This window comes from Rhipicephalus microplus, chromosome X (genome assembly GCF_043290135.1).
Source record: "Rhipicephalus microplus isolate Deutch F79 chromosome X, USDA_Rmic, whole genome shotgun sequence".
Taxonomy (NCBI): domain Eukaryota; kingdom Metazoa; phylum Arthropoda; class Arachnida; order Ixodida; family Ixodidae; genus Rhipicephalus; species Rhipicephalus microplus.
The window spans coordinates 376,480,757-376,502,934 of record NC_134710.1 but is presented as its reverse complement, the minus strand read 5'-3'; the positions used below and the strand labels follow the sequence as shown (position 1 = coordinate 376,502,934).

The 22,178-nt window shown below is 46.1% G+C and overlaps 2 protein-coding genes across 2 annotated transcripts in view; both read left to right on the top strand.

Annotated features, from left to right (window-relative positions):
- The first annotated feature begins 10,967 nt into the window (after positions 1–10,967).
- Positions 10,968–14,725, top strand: LOC142776407 (uncharacterized). The gene is made up of 4 exons (XM_075880027.1): positions 10,968–11,441; positions 12,904–13,073; positions 14,034–14,141; positions 14,592–14,725. The coding sequence occupies exons 1-4, from the start codon at positions 11,225–11,227 to the stop codon at positions 14,649–14,651; spliced, it is 555 nt and encodes a 184-aa protein (XP_075736142.1). The 5' UTR covers positions 10,968–11,224; the 3' UTR covers positions 14,652–14,725.
- LOC142776406 (uncharacterized) overlaps positions 14,657–22,178 on the top strand; it is a 25,784-nt gene continuing 18,262 nt past the window's right edge. The window contains exons 1-2 of the mRNA XM_075880026.1: positions 14,657–14,795; positions 21,127–21,239. Of these exons, the coding sequence (XP_075736141.1) occupies positions 21,147–21,239 (93 nt within the window). The 5' untranslated portion in view covers positions 14,657–14,795; positions 21,127–21,146. The remainder of the gene's footprint in view (positions 14,796–21,126; positions 21,240–22,178) is intronic.

Genomic DNA, 22,178 nt, shown 5'->3' with positions numbered 1-22,178 from the left:
CGTTATGGAGCTGATCCAGTGCGTCGTCTATTCGTGGGAGAGGATACACGTCCTTTTTGTGATTTTGTTCAGGCGGCGATAATCGCCGTAGAAACGTAGGGTTCCATCCTTTTTCTTCGCTAACACCACAGGGAACGCCCATGGACTCTTGGACGGCTGGATGATGTCGTCCCGTAGCATTTCATCAACTTGTGTCTTTACGGCCTCGCGTTCTTGCGTCGAAGTCCTTTATGGACCCTGACGGAATGGTCTGGAATTTTTCTCGGTTATGATGCGATGTTTCGTGATTGGCGTCTGCCGAATTTCGGACGATGACGAAAAGCAATCTTCGCCACGCCGTGATGGTCTAGTGGCTAAGGTACTCGGATGCTGACCCGCAGGTTGGTGGTTCGAATCCCGGCTGCGGCGGCTGCATTTCCGATGGAGGCGGAAATGTTGTAGGCCCGTGTTCTCAGATATGGGTGCACGTTAAAGAACCCCAGGTGGTCGAAATTTCCGGAGCCCTTCACTACGGCGTCTCTCATAATCATATGGTGGTTTTGAGACGGTAAACCCCTAAAATTAATCAATCACTCGAAAAGCAATGTTCATGTTGCAGGAGCAGGGTCTTTAGCGGTTCCTGCTTATGGTTTGTAAGGCTGGAATTGGCGTCGAAAGCTGAGGGGAGGGGGCTTGGTTTCTCTGAGCAGGTTCCGAAAAATCGGCGAGGGCGAAAGCACTAGCTGGTGGCTTCCACAATTTCTTCGATGTATGCGACCGTTGTTTCTTTGTTCACGTGTTTGTATTTATTGCTGAAATTCGTTAGCATAACCGTTGCTTTGCCTCCTCGCAGCTCTGAAATTCCTCTGGCGACGCAAATATTGCGGGTGACCAACAGGTGCTGATTGCCTTCAACGACGCCTTCCAAGTCAGGTGATCTCAGAGCACCGACTGAAATAACGACGCTGGAGCAAGGCGGAATGGTGACTTGTTCTTCCAGCACATTCAAGGCGTGGTTCCCTGACGGCGGCGGTAGTGCTTCTTCTGTAGATAACGTTATCGACTTTGTTCTTAAGTTGATGACTGCACCATGGAGGCATAAAAAGTCCATGCCAAGGATGACATCTCTTGAGCAACGCTGTAGGACTACGAAGTCTGCAGGATAAATATGGCAGTTAATGGGGACTCTCACTGTGCAGATTCCTGCTGGCGTTGGGACATGACCCCCGGCTGTGCGGATTCCGGGGCCTTCCCAAGCTGTCCTAACTTTCTTCAACTACGCGGCGAACGACGCACTAATGACGGAATAGTCGGCTCCAGTATCGACAAAACGGTCTCACTGTGGCCTTCGATAAGAACGTCGATGTCACTAGTTTCCCGTCTCACGTAGCAGTTTGGCCATGGTATCGGGTCACGGCTTCGTCGGCTTGTTCCACTGCTTCTATATTGCGTCGTCACGTCACCTTCGGTAAGTGAGGTTTCGTCGGCAGGACTTTGCCTGGTTGGTGTCGTGTTCGGAAAGCTCCGTCGCTGCATCGTCGTCGTCGGAGGATCTTCGGTAGTTCGTGGCACACCAACTGCACCTCCATCGGTTGCTACCCTTAGTTTCCCGGATACGGGCTAGGAAACGGCCTCCCTGGACCAGAGTACTGCCGGTGGTGCGGTGACATGCGGCGGCTGGGCAACGGCGAACGAGAAGGACTTCGTTGTGTCCACTGAGTTCCTGTCAGGTAGTCGGCGATGTCACGTGGCCATTCCCCTGGCGGCGGACGTGGTGCATTGTTGGCAAAACCACGCAGTCCCATCTGTCGGTACTGGCAACGGCGGTATGTGTGCCCGGCCTCACCGCAGTGGTAGCAAAGTGGGTGGTTGTCCGGTGCACGCCACACTTCGGTTTTCCTCGGCGCACTGCGCTGGCCCGCTGGCGAACGGTAGGGCGTCGGTGGGGGTGGTGGTGGCGGTGGCGTATGGGGACGGAAGTGCGATGGGGTGGCGTTTTGGCATAGACGGGAAAGTGTGTTGTGGCGCACTGAAGCGGCGTAGCTCGTAGCTTCCGGCTCGGGCAGTGGTGCTTGGGGAATTCGAAGCGATTCCCGAACTTCTTCTCGCACGATGTCGGCGATTGAATCCACTTGAGGCTGCGCCGAAGGCAACATCTTGCGCAGCTCTTCTCGCACCATCGCTCGGATCGTTTCACGCAGGGCTTCGGAGTCAATGGATTGAGCAGCAGCACAATCTGGAGTCAGGCAACTCTCTGGTGCGCATGTCCAGGGTCTTTTCGATAGTGGTCGCTTCGGCGACGAATTCTTGGACAGTGTTCGGTGGATTTCTCATCAGTCTCGCGAAGATCTCCTGTTTGACCCCTCGCATGAGGAAACGAACTTTCTTTTCCTCAGGCATGTTTGGGTCAGCGTCACGGAATAGGCGGGCCATTTCTTCTGTGAAAATGGCAACATTTTCATTTCGTAGCTGAACCCAGGTTTTTAGTAAAGCAGCAGCCCTTTTTTTGCGAGTGACGCTCGCGAATGTTTGCAGGAATACGCCGCCGAAGACCTCCCACGTTTGAAGCGCGGATTCGCAATTTTTGAGCCAGGTCCTTGCGGTGTCTTACAGGCAGAAGTACACACGACGGAATTTTCTTCATTGTCCCAGTGGTTGAGGGCGGCCACACGGTTGTATGCTTCTAGCCAGGTCTCTGGGTCTTTAAACGATGACCCATGAAAATTTGGTGGTTCCCTAGGTTTATGTATGACGATTGCGGGCTGGGACGCTGCGGTTGTCATTGTCGCTGCAGTCGAGGTTATCGCTTTGATCTTCCGCACCTTGTCTTGTAAGGGCCCGTACTCTGGTGGTAGACCTTGCTGTCGGCGGCTTGTTCTCTGCTCCTAGTTGGCGTCGGTGTCTTCTCCGCGACGCGGGCTGGGTTCACGGCTTGACGGGGGCGTCCGGTACATAAACGAAGCAGCACCTCCACCAGATGTCACGGGGTCATGACGTGGTCGAACACAGGAGACTTTATGTTTGGATTGAACTGTTTATTTGGGCGAACCTGTGCCCGGTAAAAGGAAAGTCTGATTACAGTAGCAGTCTTGCACAGATAGCAGTGAACGGAGCGTCGGCCGTCGATCAACTGACAAGTGACGAAGCGTGTCGGCATTTATACACTTGCCATGGAACATTCTAGTGTTATCGCTAGCGGCGACGTTGTTTCCAGAATTATCTGAAGGATTCACGAAGTAGGCGTATTCTTATAATGATCAGCCTCGAAGCTTCTCTAATCTCTAACAAAGTAGGCGTGGTTTGCGCCTACAATGTGCAACATGGCGACAAGAAAACTTGAATAAAGGTACGTGGCTATATATATATATATATATATATATATATATATATATATATATATATATATATATAATGAGATCTAACAGACAGTAATGCCAAGGAATGTACAGGGGAAATTATTAGAACCAATTGCATGTAAATAAGAAGAAAGAAAAGTGGATGAAAAAATAACAAACCGTGGGCAGGAATCGAACGTACGACCTTCTAATAACGCGTTCGATGCTCTAACCACTGAGCTACCACAGCGGCCTTCCCTCCATCCACTTTTTTGGGCTTATATGTGAATTTAGAAGTAGGAGTGACAGTCAGCGCCATCTATAAGCCAAACAACGATTGTGAAAACACTCTTATGCGTATGTTTGGCGTCACGTAGCGCGTGAACTTATTATGAGCGGGCCGCTGAATAAATGTCCCTCTTATACAACGTTAACACACCAAGTCTGCCATTACGAGACCCTCGTTCAATGAAATATTGGATATATATATATATATATACATATATATATATATATATATATATATACATATATATCGTCCAGTAGATCCTCCGTGAGCGGTCACAACGTGGTTTATTTCGACGTTTCGGCCTAGAGTCTGGCCTTCATCAGGATGAAGGCCAGACTCTAGCCCGAAACGTCGAAATAAACCACGTTGTGACTGCTCACGGAGGTTGTACTGGACTCTATGCAACGCTACGGCCACTCAACCACCATGCCTGGCTATGTATATACAAACATATATATATATGTATATATATATATATATATATATATATATATATATATATATATATATATATATATATATATATATGTGTGTGTGTGTGTGTGTGTGTGTGTGTGTGTGTGTAACGGATGAGACATGGCGTCAGTCAGAACACAAGTTTATTCTGACCCTTCGTCTTCCTCATCTTCCTTGCCCACATTCACCTGTGAAGCGTCACACGTTTCCCCCTCCCTCCATGAGAGCGTCAACTTATTGGGACAATAGTAGCGACGCAGTTTGTTGACGTGCACAATATCAGTAGTTCTGCTTAACGGAGCTACGCATCGATCGATCTCATAGTTCACAGGAGAGACTCTGCGAAGAATTGTGTAAGGTCCTTCCATGACTGAACTGAGCTTTCCTTTGTTCGGGTGACAAGGTGTTTCGTAGAGGACCAATTCACCAGGTTGGAGATCTTGTGGTAGGAATTTTTTGTCGTAGATTATCTTGTTCTTCTCATGATAGGCAAGCGTGTTCTTGATCGCACTTCTCCTTGCTTCTTGCACACTCTCCATTGGTGCGTCTAAAATTGTGTCGTATGAAGGAATTCCATACATTAGGTACGATGGTGGATATCGTGTTACTTCATGTGGGGTTCTGTTGTATTCATCGACAACATCCGAAAGATGTTTGACCCAAGACTTCTGTGGCTGCTCATTCATTTTGCACTTTAGCCGGGTTACAATAGTCTGATTTGTACGTTCGTTCATGCCATTACATTGAGGGTGTTGGGAGGATGTGAACAATTGGTGGACACCATTGCGTTTTAGAAACTGCTTGAATTTTCCAGCTGTGAAAGCTGGTCCACGATCAGATAGGAACTTCTTGGGTTTTCCTGCTGCAAAGATGGCGGTGATGCACGAAATGTATGCGTCACAAGTTTCGTTCTTGTGGGAAAATGCCCAGACATACCGCGTAGCGTGGTCGATCGCCAAGTGAATAAACTTCTTTGTCGAGCCATATCCTGAAAAGCCACCTATAGTTTCCATTGCTAAAAAATCAAAGGGTTGTTCTGCAGGTGGTAGTGACTCTAGAGATCCGAATCTCTTGGTTTTCGGCTTCTTGCAGCGCTGACATATGTCACAGTGGCGGACGTAGGATGAAACGTCTGTGATGATTTCCGGCCAATAGTAAGATGATGACAACAAGCCCAGAGTTTTCTTTACTCCGACGTGTCCGAACTGACAGTGTGCTTCCTGCAGAAGGCTCAGTCGAAGCTTGAGAGGAACATACACTTTGCGAATTCCTTTACGTGTCACGATAGTGACCCCGTTTTCCGTTGTGTACTTGCAGCGAGGGTGGTCATCCTGGTAAGTTTGAAGTTCTGGTAATGAAAGGAGTTCAACCATATATATAGGGCTTCGCGAAAATGCGTCTGCCTCGATGTTTTCGCTGCTTTTTTGATGTCGAATGTTAACGTCCTACATCGACAGCTTCAAAGACCATCGAAAGAGCCGGCCATGTGAGTTTTTTATGTTTCTGAGCCATTGTAAAGCAGCATGATCGGTGACAACAGTGAATGGTCGTCCATGTAGGTAGCAGTGCCACTTGTCAACAGCGTCAATTAGAGCGAGGCATTCGAGCTCTGTAATGGCATAATTTAATTCGTGCGCGAGTAACTTACGCGAGTGATAGGCAACGGGGTGTTCTTTACCATCATGATCTCTTTGCTTCAGAACTGCACCTACGCCTACGTTAGATGCGTCGCAATAAAGAATGCATGGTTTCTCGCAAGACAAAATTCGTAAAATGGGTTCTTTGGTCAGACAGTATTTCATGTTCTCAAAGGCTTGTTCACATGAGGAATCCCATTCTCATGGTGTGTCGTTCTTCAACAGCTTCGTAAGTGGGAAAACTATGTCACTGAAGTGCGGTATAAACTGGCGGTAAACGTTGGTGGTGCCTAAAAACGCTGAAGCTCTTTCGGGGATTTCGGTCTTGGGAATCGCAATACAGCTTCTATGTTTCTTCGTATAGGCGACACAGTACCGTGCGACACTCTGTGACCCAGATATTCAATAGAATCTTGGGCAAAATGACATTTCTTCAATTTAAGTTTTATATTCTCCATTTTTAGGGCATGCAATTGAGCTTGGAGGTGCTGTAGGTGCTCAGTAAATGTGTCGGAGAAGACTACGATATCATCAAAATAATTAACGACATTCTTTAAGTTATGTTTTCTGATAACTGACTTCACAGCTCTTTCGAATGTAGCAGGAGCATTTCTCAAACCGAAAGGCATAACAAGCCACTCATAATGACCATTCGGTGTGACAAAAGCTGTTTTTGCGATGTCCTCTGGGTTCATTTTGACATGCCAATAGCCTGATGTGATATCCAATGTCGAAAAATATTTCGATTTTCCCAGGTAGTCTAGAACATCGTCTATACGCGGAATAGGTTGGCAGTCAGGCACAGTGACAGAGTTAAGCTTTCGATAATCAATGCATAAACGTGTGCGTCCTTCACCTTTTTTCTCTGCAAGAATGACTGGAGCCGCGTATGGGGAAAAAGATGGACGCACTACACCTTGCTTGAGAAGTAAGTACACTTGCTTGGCAATTTCCTCTTTGTCTGCCAGGGAGCTTCGATACGGTGGTCTGTGGATAGGCACATTGTTGCTGAGGGCAATGCAGTGTCGTTCCTCCGCGATACATCCGAAGTCCATCTGAGACTTTGAGAAAATGTCTTCGTAACTGTGAAGCACCTCTCTCAAAGCAGCTTGTTGCGATGGTGGAAGGTGCGTGACATCAACGGTTTGGAGAGGGGTTGTATCGGCGCTGAAGACACACTTTTGTGTTTGAAAGGAATTATGCAAAGCTTTGTTGTCTTGAAACAAAGTTATCGTGTTTAAATCCACTGATAGGTTGAAAAAGGAGGCGTTGTCCAGGCCTAGCAAGAATTCAGTCTTCATGCCTGGTAGAACGTGTGCTTGGACTGCCCGCTTTAACTTCCCTATTTCCAACTGTATGTGTACGCGGCCCAAAGTTTTTATGGTTGAGGTGACTTGTTGGACACTAATGCATGAATCCTTGAGCAACTGAAGCTTGAGTTTTTTGAACACAACTTCATTGATACAGGTAATAGTCGCTCCTGTATCCAGAGTTGCGTTTACCATGTGTCCGTTCACAAGTGCACCAAAACGTATTAATGAGCCTTTGGGCCGCCCTCTTCGTTTCCCTGGTTGTCAGTTAGAGCAGACACCATTTCACGACGAGGGCACTCATTGCGCCAGTGAAACTGATTCGGCAAACCAGCAGATGCACAATGACGGCACTCACTGCGAGGGGTGCGCATCAATCCTGTAGGGAGCCATGGTCGCGTAGAATGAGGCTCTCGACGCATGAGCTGCCGTTTTGACGAGTGTTGGGAAGCATCTCTGTGGACAGTCTTCCGCTTGAAGTGCAGCAGCGAGCCACTTGGCTGGGGTGGTGAGCGTCAATCCAGCAAGGCGCCTTTCGATCTCTTCAGGTACACCATCAGTCAATCCTGACACTATGTGAAAGTCTTTTAAGTCTGCGAGACGACCAAGGTGTGTCTTCTCTTCGTAGTAGTGCCTGATGCGCTGTTCTCTTTTGAGCCTGCAGTGTATGAATTGGCGGAAAGGGTCGCTAACAGGTGCAGAAAATCGTGATATCATGCTTGTTTTGATGCCTTCCCACGTATCTTCTGCGTCAAAAATCTCGGTGAGTTACCAGCGGAAGGCCTCACCTTCCAGGTACTCGCTGATGCAGTCGATGCCATCTCGTTCGGACCAGCTGACGTTGCTCGCCTTCGTTTCGAAGAGGTGCAACCACTTGTCAACAGGGACGTCGTCTTCAGCTCCGGTGTATTTCGGCAGGCTGATCATCTTCTTTGGTGGGCTCATGATGTTGCTGCGGTAGATCCTGTCGACTTAGTGTAACAGATGAGACATGGCGTCAGTCAGAACACCAGTTTATTCTGACCCTTCGTCTTCCTCATCTTCCTTGCCCACATTCACCTATGAAGCGTCATATATATATATATATATATATATATATATATATATATATATATATATATATATATATATATATATATATATTTATATATATATATATATATATATAGCCCTTTCAGTAGCCCTTTCGTAATGCGCATCGCACAGGCGCTGTACTGCCCGGACAGTGGAGGTGCCGCCGCAGCTCCAAGCTCGAGCTGCATTGCAAATGCGGTGCTTGAGCTTGGGTCGAAACAATGCCTTCTGTTTTGTTTCTTTTACGTAGTATTACATAGTTCTATATCATCGCAACACCGCATATATGACTCGTATACTTGAGAGTTTGCACACTAATGTTCATTATTATCTCCATAATGGGAAACGAATGTAATGGAAGTAAAGATCGGAAGAAAAAAACGCTTTAGCCTCTGCAGGGACCAATTAAAGTACGGTGTAAATATTGAATTAACTAAATAAGGCGTATACCTGACATTAGACACTACAGAAACAGAAGAAACTTTCAGGGTGGACAAAAGGCAGCATCAAAAGAGTGACAGCATGCATAAGCAGAAAAAAAAGGGAAGCTTCTTGAATACTGCGTAAGAAGTTGTTTACACAACTATGCTTACCATCTCTGTTCACTAACACAATCTAATGCGCAATTTTAGACTTGAAGTTATTATTTACGAGAAAAGAAAACAGTTTTCTAACAACTCTCTAGTTGTTTTGAAGAGTTGGTAGTGAATTAGAAAGGCGAAAAATCTTTCGATTTTTACGGAGTAATTCACAGGTCCTTCTTTTTTTCGTGCGAAAACACCTTCAAAATGGAGTCCCCAGTGCTATCCAGACTTAGTGCCTAGTGTGAAACGGATCATCGGCCGTAAGAAAAAATCACACTCTTCCTTTTTTCTTCATCTGTTGGTTAGCACTCTTCCGCTGTTGGCTAGCGATGGCAGTCGACTACACCTGTGCCTGTGTGGCCGCTGCTTCAGATCAAGAACGAGCCCCGCCTTCTACCTGCCCTCACGAAATGAAATGAAACTTACCAAAGCATGTTTACCGCCACGGGAATTATTAGGTTCGTTCTTTTTTGTTTGTTTTTTCCTCTGTGTTGATTTGTTTCCGAACAGCAACGCTCTTCCATGGAGACCACCGTATCAGTCAAACTCGCTGTTGCTAAGTAGGAACGCTCGTCACTGTTGTTCAATCAATAGTTTGGCATGAAGTACGCGTCTACTACACAGCGGTAGAAGTCGGTGTTCCCTGGCTGATTCCATAGTTTTTTTTCTTTTATTGCGATAGCAATATATGTAGACACTCTCGGCTGGATTTCGCCGCGGGTGTCGACGGGGACGTCGGCGTCGATGTCATGCATCGTATATGCATAAGTATCTGTATATATGAAGACGCAAGAAAGAGCAAAAATACCAGAAAAAACGGCCCCGGCGCGCGGTATGAAACGTGGGACCTCCACGTCGTGAATACGAGGCGTCAACCACTGAGCCACCAAAAGGCACCTGCTTGAACGTTCAAATGGCAAGCTATTGGTCTCTACCACTTACCGCTCTTGGAAGGCATCTTGGGGGGGGGGGACCTATCGTGCTTTCGGCATTATCTGCAAAATGGCGCAGCGAACGCGCGGCAGCTTTCGTCTCTCACGCGTACTTTGGCCCGCGTAGACAATAGGAGGATGTACGTTCGATTGCTGGCCCTTATCTTGCATCGGGGAGGATCGTACGTCTTGGCTAGCCTTTCAGTTTCCTTAGAACAATCCTGTTGTAGCTACCGGGAGCACAAAATCACTCCAATCGTTGCACAGCCTCCATTTGTAAAAGGGCGCGCTTTTCATACACAGCGAAGTAACAACTGAGACACTTATTCGTGTTAATCTATACCTGTGAGTACGTTTCATGCATTCTTTGAGCGTGAGAAACGCGGGGCGCGTTTTGATCTGCATGCTATTCTGCGCGTGACCGTCCAGTTTGTTGCTATCGCACTCATTGATTTGCCTTTGCGGCAAAGTTGTCCCTTTTTTTTTTACTTGCTCATTTGTATCCGCCCTGGTGATATACAGTAGCTACAGTACTCGCCTGCTGATCCGGATGTCGCAGTTTTGATCCATACCACGGCAGTCACCCTTCGATGAAGTAATTAGAGGATTTTAGTCTGTCTGGCGCACCGCTATCCGGAAAAAAAGTTTGCGGATACCGGTTTACCGGTTCTGAACTGCGCATGCGCGTGCCTTATGGGCGTTTACTGGACACGTTCAAAAGCCCAAAAGCCCGACCAACGCCTCCTCTAAACAATGCCTGGGGAATGGCTCGTGCTCCCAGCGCAGTTGGCTTGCCTTCAGTTCTAAACAAGCTCCGCGCGGTGACGCTCGCGACCGAGACTATTATCACGGCAGCGGGCGGTACCAGCTAAGCGTTTTTCATCTGCGAGAACACTTTCAGAATGAAGGCAGGAAAGGGTGTGGCAGCTGTTTTTCTTCTCATGCGGCAGACATCTTCCTCGAGGAGGCGTTGGTCGGGCCAACGCCTCCTCTAGAAGATGTCTGCGGCATGATAAGAAAAACGGCTGCCACACCTTCTCCCTCCTTTATTTTTGAATGTTCTCGATCGCTAGCGTCACTTGTGGCGGACGGTGCAACAACGCAACACTTTGCATAGCCTTCCTTCTGTGTTTTTTGCCGCATTTGATCAGGGCAAGAACACAGTGAGGCCCACATAAAACTAAAAAAGGACGCGTTTTACGCAAGTCCTTATCCTTCATGACCATCGTTTTTGTGGTGTATACCACGAAAATGATGGTGGTCTCAGAATACGTGTCGAAAGACGTTTATCGTATCTCGAGGTATAAAAAGATGCCGCGTTTGTGTTTATATGTTTCAATAGTTGTGAGGCGAAATCAGGGAGTTCTTTTTTTTACTTGCTTTTTAGGGAGGGGGGTGGCGTTTAGTGCGTCATTTTTCTATTACATTGAATTCAATCCTCAGCAAATGTAAGACTGCCGTATAAGGGCCGCAACAGAGCATCCCTTATCATTGTTTAGTATAGGAAGTCCTATTCCAGAAAGTGTGACGTCACCTATAACGTGCTCTAATCCAGTTGAATTAACGCGAAAGTCATGCGGGAATATGAGAAGCGAAAAGGGTAGTTCCGCAGTTTGAGTGATGTAACTATGATAAAATATAGAGTAATGCTACTTTCTGTGGCGACATTACTTGAGGATATTCAAAATGGTGTGAAACAAAACACCTCAACTCGGTTTCTTATTGATCAGGTCATCCGCAACGTTAAGAACAACCTACTCAGCGTGACGACTGAGGACTGGACGGCGGCCAACAACGTCGCTTCCCCTCTTGTCATCATGGAACATATCTACGACTACGCCAATTGTGAGTACGAGCAAACGAAAGGACAGAGTAGTAGTTTTGTCTTTACTGCATGGCGGCCTGTATCCCATAGCGTGCCCTTCGGCTGGGAGATGGAACCTTTGACCAGACGGCAAAATGAAATTTTCTTGGATATAATTAAATTACAAGTTACAGCCTAATTACAAATTACAACCTCCGCCACGTTCTACGACTGTCGCTGCGTGGAACTGTCCCACTTTGGCCACGCAGAGTGTAGATGTAGGTGGTGGTTAAAACATATATTAGACACAAGGTGGTACGCAGGGACCGCCTCATAAGAGGGTGGCACCTACAATTAGTAGGCGGGGATTCCCAATACGGGACCACATTGGCGTCGGCTGCTGCCTGGGCTTGTCGAACCAAGACCTTTTGGGTCTGAAGGTCAGAAGAGCCAAGCAGGGTCACCTTCCACTCCTCCGAAGTCGGGTTGGCGATAGGGGGGCACAGTAGGGTTGCGGTAATAGGCCCACACTATGTGGTAGATGTCCGCGGACTTCTTCCCACAGTGTGAGCAACTGCCGGAAAACGCGGGATCTAAATGTTTGGGTTCTGCCGCGCACAGCAGAATGTGCGACGCGCGTTTCACCAACGCCTCTTCGACCCTTTACGGCGCGATTGCCTCATGCGTTGTCCCACCAAATCTCACCCAATGTCCCTGATCCCCCTTAATTTTCAAGTGTACAAACACAAGACGAGGACCGATCAGGTCATTCCATTGGTCGATCTCACATCGCCCTCCTCCACCACATCGAAAAAAACAACCTATATATCAATCATTCCCCTTTCTTACTCAATGCACGAAGGTGCTCTGCCTTTGAGCTCGCGGCGTACCTCGCTCGTGCCACGATATACTTTCGCAATCGGGACTTTAGACAAGACATGAAAGCGACGGAAGCTTGTCATTCAAGGTGTCCTTGTAAGTGCGACTGCAATGAATTAACCTCTGGTGCTACGGCTGAGTTGTCAATCATCTTACAAACACTCAGGCGTGACGAGGTGAACGTTCACTGCGGTTGCTATTACTAATCCAGATGGGTGATGGGTTTTTAACTCATGCCGAAAAATGAAAGTATGGTGAAAAATAAAAGCCACGAAAAAATTGGTCCAGCTCCACACAGTGAAAACCACCGCACTGCAAACCAGTAAGTGCGCCGGGGTGTGTGATTGGATGTCCAGATTACGTGCATCATCATCAGCATCATTCAGCACTATCATCATTATAAGCATTAGCATAATTATCATTGCCGCCATTCCGAGCATTACGGACGTAGGGTAGAGGCTATGAGCTTCCTCATAATGAGCCAAGACGTGCATCACCAGGCTGGATGCATTGTCACCATTATTATCAGCGTGAGTGCCCCTAGTGTTGAGGCCTGTCCCTGCGTGACAGCGAACAGACGTGGAGACGGTGCAGGCACGTTTTAAAACATCCATGTTGTTGTAGTCGCAGGTCACGTATACAGTTACGTAGACACCAACGGCCTCGTTCGCTGCAAAATCGAAGCCCGAGACGGCGTGGCACTCACCGTTCAATTTCCGGACAAGAACGAAGTCAACTTTTTGCAGACGATACTGCCTATATACATCCTCAAGAACGCCAGCTACCTCGGCATCGTAAGTGCTAATACCACGAAGAATAAACCTCGAAGCTTATAGCCTAACTTTCAATAGACTACAGATGAAGAAAACGAGGCCGTACCCAGGTGGCCGAGGGCGCAGCAGTTAATTGCCTCGGCGATTTAAGTAACTTATGGTCTAGGGCGTCAGGGCGTGGCCTCAGCGATTACCTCCGGCAATGTGCCGTTGCTATGGCGTATTGCCGTATGTAATCTCGGAGGCCATAATCAGGGCCAATGGCTGTCCGGCTCATGATATCATTCTGAAGTTTGCGCCCATTCGTGCACGATTGCATCAATCTGCCTTTCAGGTGAAATTGTCTGTCTCATAAATTTGTACCAATTCAAAATATCTAGCATTCGATTTGTTTCAAAATATGTAGCATTGAAATTTCAAAAGTGAAGTCGTTTCACACTCCAAAAGTGGAGCGTGAAAATTCGTTGATTGCTGACCCTACCTTCCATTTTAATGTCACGCATTCGAATAGATGGATTTCAGTAAAGACAACACACGTGCATAACGAAGTCTCCTAGAGGCTAGAAATACCTACACTATCAATAGGATCATAATTTCAGAGACTGCGATAGTGATACAAAGCACAGCTATCACCAGTAAATCAGTGATAATGAGTAAGTAAAGAATCATTCATTTAATGAATAATAAATAATTACTTATTGACTGTATAATTTATTGTTGATTAATTATTCAAATATTTAAAGAATTTAGAAATAAATACCTAAATAACTAATCGACTACATGATTGAGTATTGATTTCAGTATAATTACTAAATAACTAATTGCCTACATGTTTATTATTTATTCAGTTTATTAAATGATCACTTATTTAATTATTTATCTAATTCATTTTTTGATTGCTTGACTAATTGGTTGGTTGGTTGACTATTGATTGATTAATTGATTAATTGATTGTTTGATTGATTGATTGATCTTGTGCAGCATAAGGTCCATGGAATGCTTGTACACGTCTTCGAGCTGGTGACGGGCCCAATGCCAGTGGAAAATGCCAACCTCGGCCATGCTGTGCTCACCTACGGCTTCCTTACGGTAAGTGCGCAGCGACCAGAGTATTTATTAATCTTAAGCCCGAAAGAAATATGGCCCCCAAATTTATTAATCAGTGAGTAATGCATTATCAGTTACCTGCGCATGGAAACTTATCTATGCCATCTCTAAGCAGGTTTGGTTGGGTGGCTTTCGTGGGAGAAAGGCTTTGGCCAGCTACAACTTCAGCGATCAGTCAGGGCTGGCTGCAAGAGCCCATTAAACTGCAAGAACTGGAAGTATTTTGTACGAAGGGCGCCATTTCTAAGTTACCTCCCAATACGATATGTTTGTTTTCTCTTACATATATTCCCTTCGTATTGTTACGCAGTAATCCGTATTTTTGTACGCTAGCATTACGAGGTATACAATACCAAAATGTTGAACCAGACCTGATACTGAACCTATTATTTTTCGCTGTTTTTTTCTTACTTCTCTACATCTCCATTGCAGGAGGACGATTACTTTCTGGATACCGCTGTCGACCATAGAAACCTGCCTGTTCAAGATTAAAGAACCCCAGGTGGTCTAAAATTCCGGAGCCCTCCACTACGGCGTCTCTCATAATCATATGGTGGTTTTGGGACGGTAAACCCCACATATCTATCAAATCTACCTGTTCAAGTCACCATGCTCGCCTACGGCGTTAACAACAAGGTTAGCGATTGGGTTTGGCATGCCTCCATGTAGTCTTCTTAGTCGTTTATATACTTGCTATGTGGTATATAACTTGCTTATATACTTGCTTATATACTTGCTTATATACGTTTATATACTTGCTTATATACTTGCTATGGGAGCCACCGACCTCTAGTTAAGTAAAAGAGCTGAGAGCCCGGGGAGCTCCACACATTGTCATGATAGGGAGAGGGTGCTGCAACATGGGCAGGCAGGGCATAAAGTTGGTCTCTTACATTGACCGAATAGGGGAGGGGGCGTTGCGAGAAACCTACCCCCCCCCCCCCTGAAGAAGAACCCTGTGCATGCCTATGCCCTTCACAGCAAGTCTGTTAAAGAAATACTGACACAAAAATTTCGCGGCCCAGATAGCTTGCGCTATTGATTCCCGTGAACAGGCGTATATCGTCTGCGAAACATCAACAGTGAATATAGCTTGCAATGTATTTTAAATTAATCTTGAAGATTGCCTGAGCGATCAACTGCATCGTGCTATTGACACCCTCAAAGGGCACCATTGAGAATTCCCTATATCCCCGACGTGACCATGCTGCAACAAGTTAGGACGACGTCATATCCACCGTTTTTCTTTCTTCGCATTTGCTAATACTCGGCATCTGCTCGCGAGTCCGTTTCTGCGGTGCACGAGTTGAAAGTTTTGTGTTTGATGACGTTACTCTCCTGTTTCCTATTAAAAAAAACTTCTTGATGCGAACCACGCAGAAGCGTGCCACAGTTCTGTGTGCGGACATGGTCTAGCGTTCCACCCGCTAGGCGGTGATAGTTGCACCCGGTGGTGTGGCGTTTTCTTTTAAACCAAATCTGACACTGGTTGGGAATAACGAGCCTGTAATTTTCGGTCGTGCGTTGCAGAAAATGGTGTCTCGTGTTATGACAAACTGGCTTCCAGGAACACATTGCTGCAAGAAAAACACGAAGCGAAAATTTTTGTGTTGGTACCCCGTCAATGTAAATCAATCACAGCCATCGACGGCAGGCCTCACACGTGGGTCGATGTTATCGCACGCGCCCCATGTGCGACGGAGACGGCCTGCTTGCTTATCTATCTGCCTCGCCCACATTAGTAGCCAGCTCTCGCACGCTTTCATTACTCGCACGCAGCACATTTGATGTGCGGAGCGATTTCATCAATTTTGACTTTATAAGGAACATGACGGCGACGGCGAGAACTCACCGTGAGAGAGCATATAATCTCTGTCGCAATAAATGCGGACGAATCTTTATATGATATTCATACTGATCTGATTCTGCCTTCGTCTAGGTATAGTGAATAGTCGTGAGCAATGTGAGCTGCAACACTGAAATTACCTCTAAAATGTCCCAGTAGAAAAATGTGTTTTACATAATACCTTATTCCGTTCTTCCAGCATTCAACGAACAGAAATGTATTGTTCAACCGTAATTACTGTGTGATAGGGCTTACGGTTATATATGTGCGTGTATATACGCGTGCAAAATTTAAAAAAATCAATTTGGCACAAAAAAGAGGCATGTCTCAACCCCCTCCTCCCGCTCCCTGCCCCGCCCGACAAAGCCAGTGGACACACTAATATCAGTGCATTAGAAGTAGTGGTTGAGTAAACGCAAAATTAATGTTCTAGCCGGTACTGATTATGATATTACATAAGCTTTAGTTTCGTTATTCGCGAATTATTTTAATCATATAGGCTAAGAACAATAAAAGGGAATCAAATGGAGTGTGTGTGTTTTGCGTGTGCGCGTGAGTATGTATGTGTGTGCCTGTGTATGTGTGTTTGCGTGTGCGTGTGCCTGTGCCTGTGCATGAGTGTTTGCATGAGTGCGTGTGTATGTGAGTGACTGTGTATGTATGTGAGTGTGTATGTATGTGAGTGAGTGTGTATGTATGTGAGTGCGTGAGTGAGATTGCGTGAGTGAGTGTGTAGGTGAGTGAGTGAGTGTGTAGGTGAGTGAGTGAGTGTATATGAGTGAGTGAGTGATCGCCGTGCAAGATCTACAAGTGGCCAGAGGACACGATTCAAGGTGGGCACAAGTGGCACTCAAAAACTCCAGCCCCGCTTCCAAGATAGTACCACTGGGAGATTTCTCCTGTCTGTTGCTGAACAATAAAGAATCATAGCGTGAGCGTTAGCTAAAAGCGGACAGCGGGTCCCTTTGTCCAATCGGAGTCTTGTGTCATTTACTGCCCATTAGCAGTGATCGGCATGTTCCAATAAGAAACACCAGTCCATCACTGCGTGCTTTGCGCCTCCCAAGTTTTTTCTCCTGTGCAAAATTGCGGTGAGCGCCAGCGTCAACGCCGCCGCCAGTGTTAGCATTAGCGCCCGCTGCTATGTATCTACACATGCTTCCGTTAAGCGAGAGCTGGTGTAATTTTGTTTCCCTCTTTCCCTACAGCCTTACTTTTACTTCTACGCGAACATTCACGACATAACGACTACGGTGACTGACTTAAACGAGAAGCTGATCGTGAAGGACTGCTACGACGAGAACGACTCGGAGTACACCTGGTTCCAGCTTGGATTCCCATGTAATTTCCCATGTACTGACAGCAAACCTCGATGATCGAGCACAGCGAAAACAATGAGCCAATTGTACACAAAGCAAACGCTGTACAAAATGCGCACTGTTGATTCCGCTTGCGTTTACCTTGTGTTTATATTTTGTTAATCTGCTCGTTTTTGTTTTTTCAAGGTGGAAGTCTTTAATGTCTTACATTCACGCCCATCCGTCCGAGCCCTAGAACGGTGCTAGCTATGGCCTCTCCTACTAACTCTCTATAAGCAATGACGTGATGGCACAGTGGCGCATAGCAATAGTTGCGCCACCACATCTGTGGCCCCTCTCCCTTTTACCCTCCCATCAATCATGTGGTTCCTTATTAAAAAAACAAAAACAAACAAGATATGGTGCAGTCTAATGGTCACAGGTTTTCGCCGAAATGCTTTGTAATTTACAAAGTGTTCTTTTTTGTGTGAGTATGTGAATTGTTTGGCGTCCAGAGGTGTATTCGAGTGACGGACGAAATCGCGATTCGACCCCGGCGATCACGTACTATACGCCACCGTACGTCACCAGCCCTGCTTCGGTCCACGCGGAGCGATTCATGAAACGACCGAAGCCTAAATCGAGCAATGACAAAATCCTCGCTTCTAGCATGAATTCTTTCCTGTCGTGTGAATGCTATAGTTGCGGAGAAATCCGAATTACGTTCCACGTCACCTGACTGAGCCGTCCACAATCATGTTCGTCGCGTGAACACAGCTTAACTCTTTGGCCATGGTGTTTCACATCCGCTTTTCTCTTCTGTAGTCTGCGTGTAATTTCCGACGCTAGCGTTATGCTGCTCGCTTATCTGGCTCCGACACAGAGAGAGAGAGAGGTTCTGCAGCTGTAATTGAACGTTCACGGATGAGCGCGTTCACTCTGGTCAAGTTATAACGGCGAGCGCACGTTCTGCTCGGGCGTGTAAAACGGGAGAGCTGCGTGAAGCCAAGGCGAGAAGTGGGCAAGGAGGATTGAAACAATTGCTGGAGCGGAAATGATTGCCCAGAAGTGAAGCCGTGTCTATGGCAAGATGGTGGCTGAGGCAGCCATTTTATTAGGGGCATGACAAAGTATCACCATTCTGCGATAGACAGGGAAGTTTATTGCAAACTGGTAACAACACTTCCGGCGAGTACAACTGTCTTGTGTAACAAAATAACTTCAGTGGCCGCGTACAAACAAAGGAACATAGACACGATGTAGCACACAGCCCTTCAAAATTCTCACAGATCACGAATCACTCAAGAAAACAAAGAAAAAAGGAAATGCAAAAATCACTAAATTGAAACAGATTCACATCTTGTGCGACAAGAATTATATATATATATATATATATATATATATATATATATATATATATATATATATATATATATATATATATATATAGCGCTTGCATAGCAGCGTCGCCAATGAGTTAATTCTCGCACGTCTAACAAGTTCACATAGTGCTCCAAGTGCGTCTTGGTGTTGCTATTTTTTTTAATAAGCCTCATTGGAGGGGCAAACTTCTTTGCAGATTCAGTCACTCATACTCGTTTCTGTGTGTTATTTCGTCGGGAACAACTGTCTTTTAATATAGAACTAACGTAGCATTTACATTAACATATCAAAGCCACTTGGGCACTACCAGAAAAGAGCATGTTTCCGCCATCTTGGCAGTGGCAAAAGCTGGCTTCACTTCCGCAGGCAAGGCATTGCGGGAGCTTCCACTCCGGCAATTTTTTTTTATCCTCCTTTGAAGTGATACGACGACAGGGTGGTCCCTGAGAGCACACCCCTGAAAGCGCAAGTTACGTTCGCGACTTTTTTGGAGTAATTTGTAGCTTTGCGTTTGGTAATGCCAAAATTATAAATAGTAAATGCTCTATTGCACGGTGTAATTAATGCTAGGATCGTTAATTCAGAACAATTTTGCGCCAGTTCGAGACGTTCCCTTCAATACCATGAGAAACCAGCACCCGACAGCGGGGCAGCGCATGAGACTACGTGTGTTAATTTTGTTGACGCTGAAAGAAAACAATAAGTCTGTAGGGATCATCAAGTACCGTTTGGGGTACCGCGGGCAAAAAGACGACTTGTTGTATAGATAGTATAGTACCTAGTGCTACGAATTGTTACACGGGACGGTTTTCTGCTCTCTCATAGTAGAGTACATTGTACTCTAAATCGTTAACAACTTTTTCTACACACACACTGATTTCGAGTGCCGTAAAATCCGTATTAAGGGACGGCTTGCTGCTCTCCCATAGTTGAGTACGAAGTACTCAAAATTGTTAAACACTTTCTTTCTAAGCACACTGCGAATGTTCCGTTGGCTGTGCTGGTTGCTGACCAACGTGGGCAGCAGTTTAGGGGCGGATTTCTGCCCTTCCATTGTAAAGTACCAAGTACTTTAAGTTGTTCAACACTTTTTTGTAAGCACGCAGAACTCCATGATGTTAATTTCACCATCATATGTGCATTAATGAAAGAAGAAAATCAAAGTACCACTTTTAAATTTTGGGCCGAAAATCTCTGTGAGTACCGTCACGGATTTCAAAGTGTGCTTTCGTATTTGGCTACATTGGCTAACGAAATTATCAGAAAATTGTGAAGTCTCGAGCACCGTCGGGGGACTTGGACTTCCGCCTTACCATTCAGGAATGACGTATGCTCTAGTAGACACCATCGAAAACAAAAATATATGGCGTCACGGTTACTACCAGAAGTTCAAGGTGGCGTCGCCACCAGGATTATCATTATGCGCGTTTTCTCGCTTACAAAAATGTGTTGTCGCGGCAAGCGCGTACATTTTGGAGTTGAGAAAGAGTAGTTTACTAATGAAAAAAAAAGTCTCTTTTTCTTATCTAACGACCCTCTAAACTTCTCCGACATTAAAAGCATGGATGGCGCTTGTCATAAAACGCCCAGGCGCAGTTGAGATGAATCCCTGAACGGGGGTTGGTGCCAACGTTTTGACCGATAATGGTATTGTCTTCTACGAGACGGCTAGTTGCCTGTCTTAGCGCGTGTACGTGTATACTTTGTACTTTCTCCCCCAACCAACACAGGAGAGAAGGACTCTCTGATCTGCACTTTCCTCTTTTTGGTTTGGTTGGAGGAGAGGGTACGAAGCGAACACAAGCACGTACTATGTTGGGAAATTTGCTGCCTCTTGGAAGACAGTATACCGTTTGTCCAAACGTTGGCACCAGCGACGAACCCCGTACTCAAGGACTCCTCATTACTGTCATCATGGTAATGTGCAAAGCGCGAACAAGAAATTACAAGCACACAGCCGAGAAACTCAAAATACACGCTCGTAGCGCTATCTACCAGCGCGCTGATGAGTTCACAGTCAGCGCCGGTGATGAAAGTTGATGCGTTGATGGTCACCGATAATGACGAGCGCCGATGAGCTGGTAGCGTTTCTTGTGTGGTTTTTGTGTGCCACCTATGTGTTCTTTCATTTTGCGTAGTATATGACATTGAATATTAACAACTAAACGAATCTCATATTTATAGACATTGATCATGGCACCATCAAGATCATTGCGCATGCGCTCTGAAATTCATGAACTGTGTCTCTAGTTTCATCTTATGCAGCACGTCGAACGAAAGCTTCTGTGTTAACAGTGTGGCGCTGCTTGTGCACAAAAGACTGCTGCCGAAGGCGCAAATGTATTTCGTGTTTCAGCAAGTCTATGAGCTCGCCGGTCTGTTTCCTACTTCCATCTTCGTTCTTCTACCTTTTTTTTCTTTTTGATATATTCGTTTACAGTGACTGACAGGCCGGCCCTCATGATGGAAAACAGCGCCAACATCAAGCGGGCGTTCCTGGAGGAATTACAAAACGTCACAAGGCTATCGCCACTCAGAACCCCGGATCTGCTGGTGCGTACTCTTGAAAGCATACGCAACCAACACGTACACACGTGCACTAAAAATGTTAGCTATGGCAAGCGTAAGACACGGGTAAAAAACTGGTGCCATATGCGGTTATGAGGCCTACATTAGTCGTATGCGAACATTGTAAAGCAATACAGCGGAAGTTGGAGCCAGAAAGTGACGAGAAGCAGCGCAAGCAGAAGACAGCGACAAAAATTATGGCGTATTAATATGGTGTTATGAGTCCTCTCTGCATAGTTACGTGTATGGTTGGTGGGTAGGTGGCATGGGGTGGGGGTGCGGCTGCTTCTACTAAACATCTAAAGGCGGTGCCTAAACGACCCAGTACCTTTACTCAACGAACATCTGACGTCATTTTTAATGCGCAGTGTTATGGCTGAACGCTTTTGTTGCTGTTGTTTTTGACGATAATGGTGACCGAGAATCTCCAACGTTGCATTCCGAGAAGTGCTTAACGTTCACTTTTACCCCGGAAAGTCGAGGCCAATGAAAGGGCTTTATGCACGTCATCGCTTTGTACTCATTTTTTGATACAATGTGGGGCTTCTTTTCTTTCGATTTAGGCCATCGGAGAGAGGATGGGAGAGTCGCTGCGGGGTAGCATTCTCCCCCCCCCTATTGCAGAACTTTGCGCACGGCCATGCCTATATGATGTTTAACCAAATGAGATTAGAAATTTTGGGTGAAGATAAAAGCCTGAAGGGGTGAGAAATCGGCCAGTAGAGAATGTGCAAGCCTACAGTTCCACACTGGGATCGGCATTTGTCCCTACTACCTCTAGGTATTAGTGACAAATACCGATCCCAGTGTGCCACTGTAGGTATTAAGAGACGATATTACCATGAATTATATTACCATGAATGTGACAGGTCTCACAATCCAAATGTAGGCTTTAGCTACTTGCCTTGCTCGGCGACATTTTAT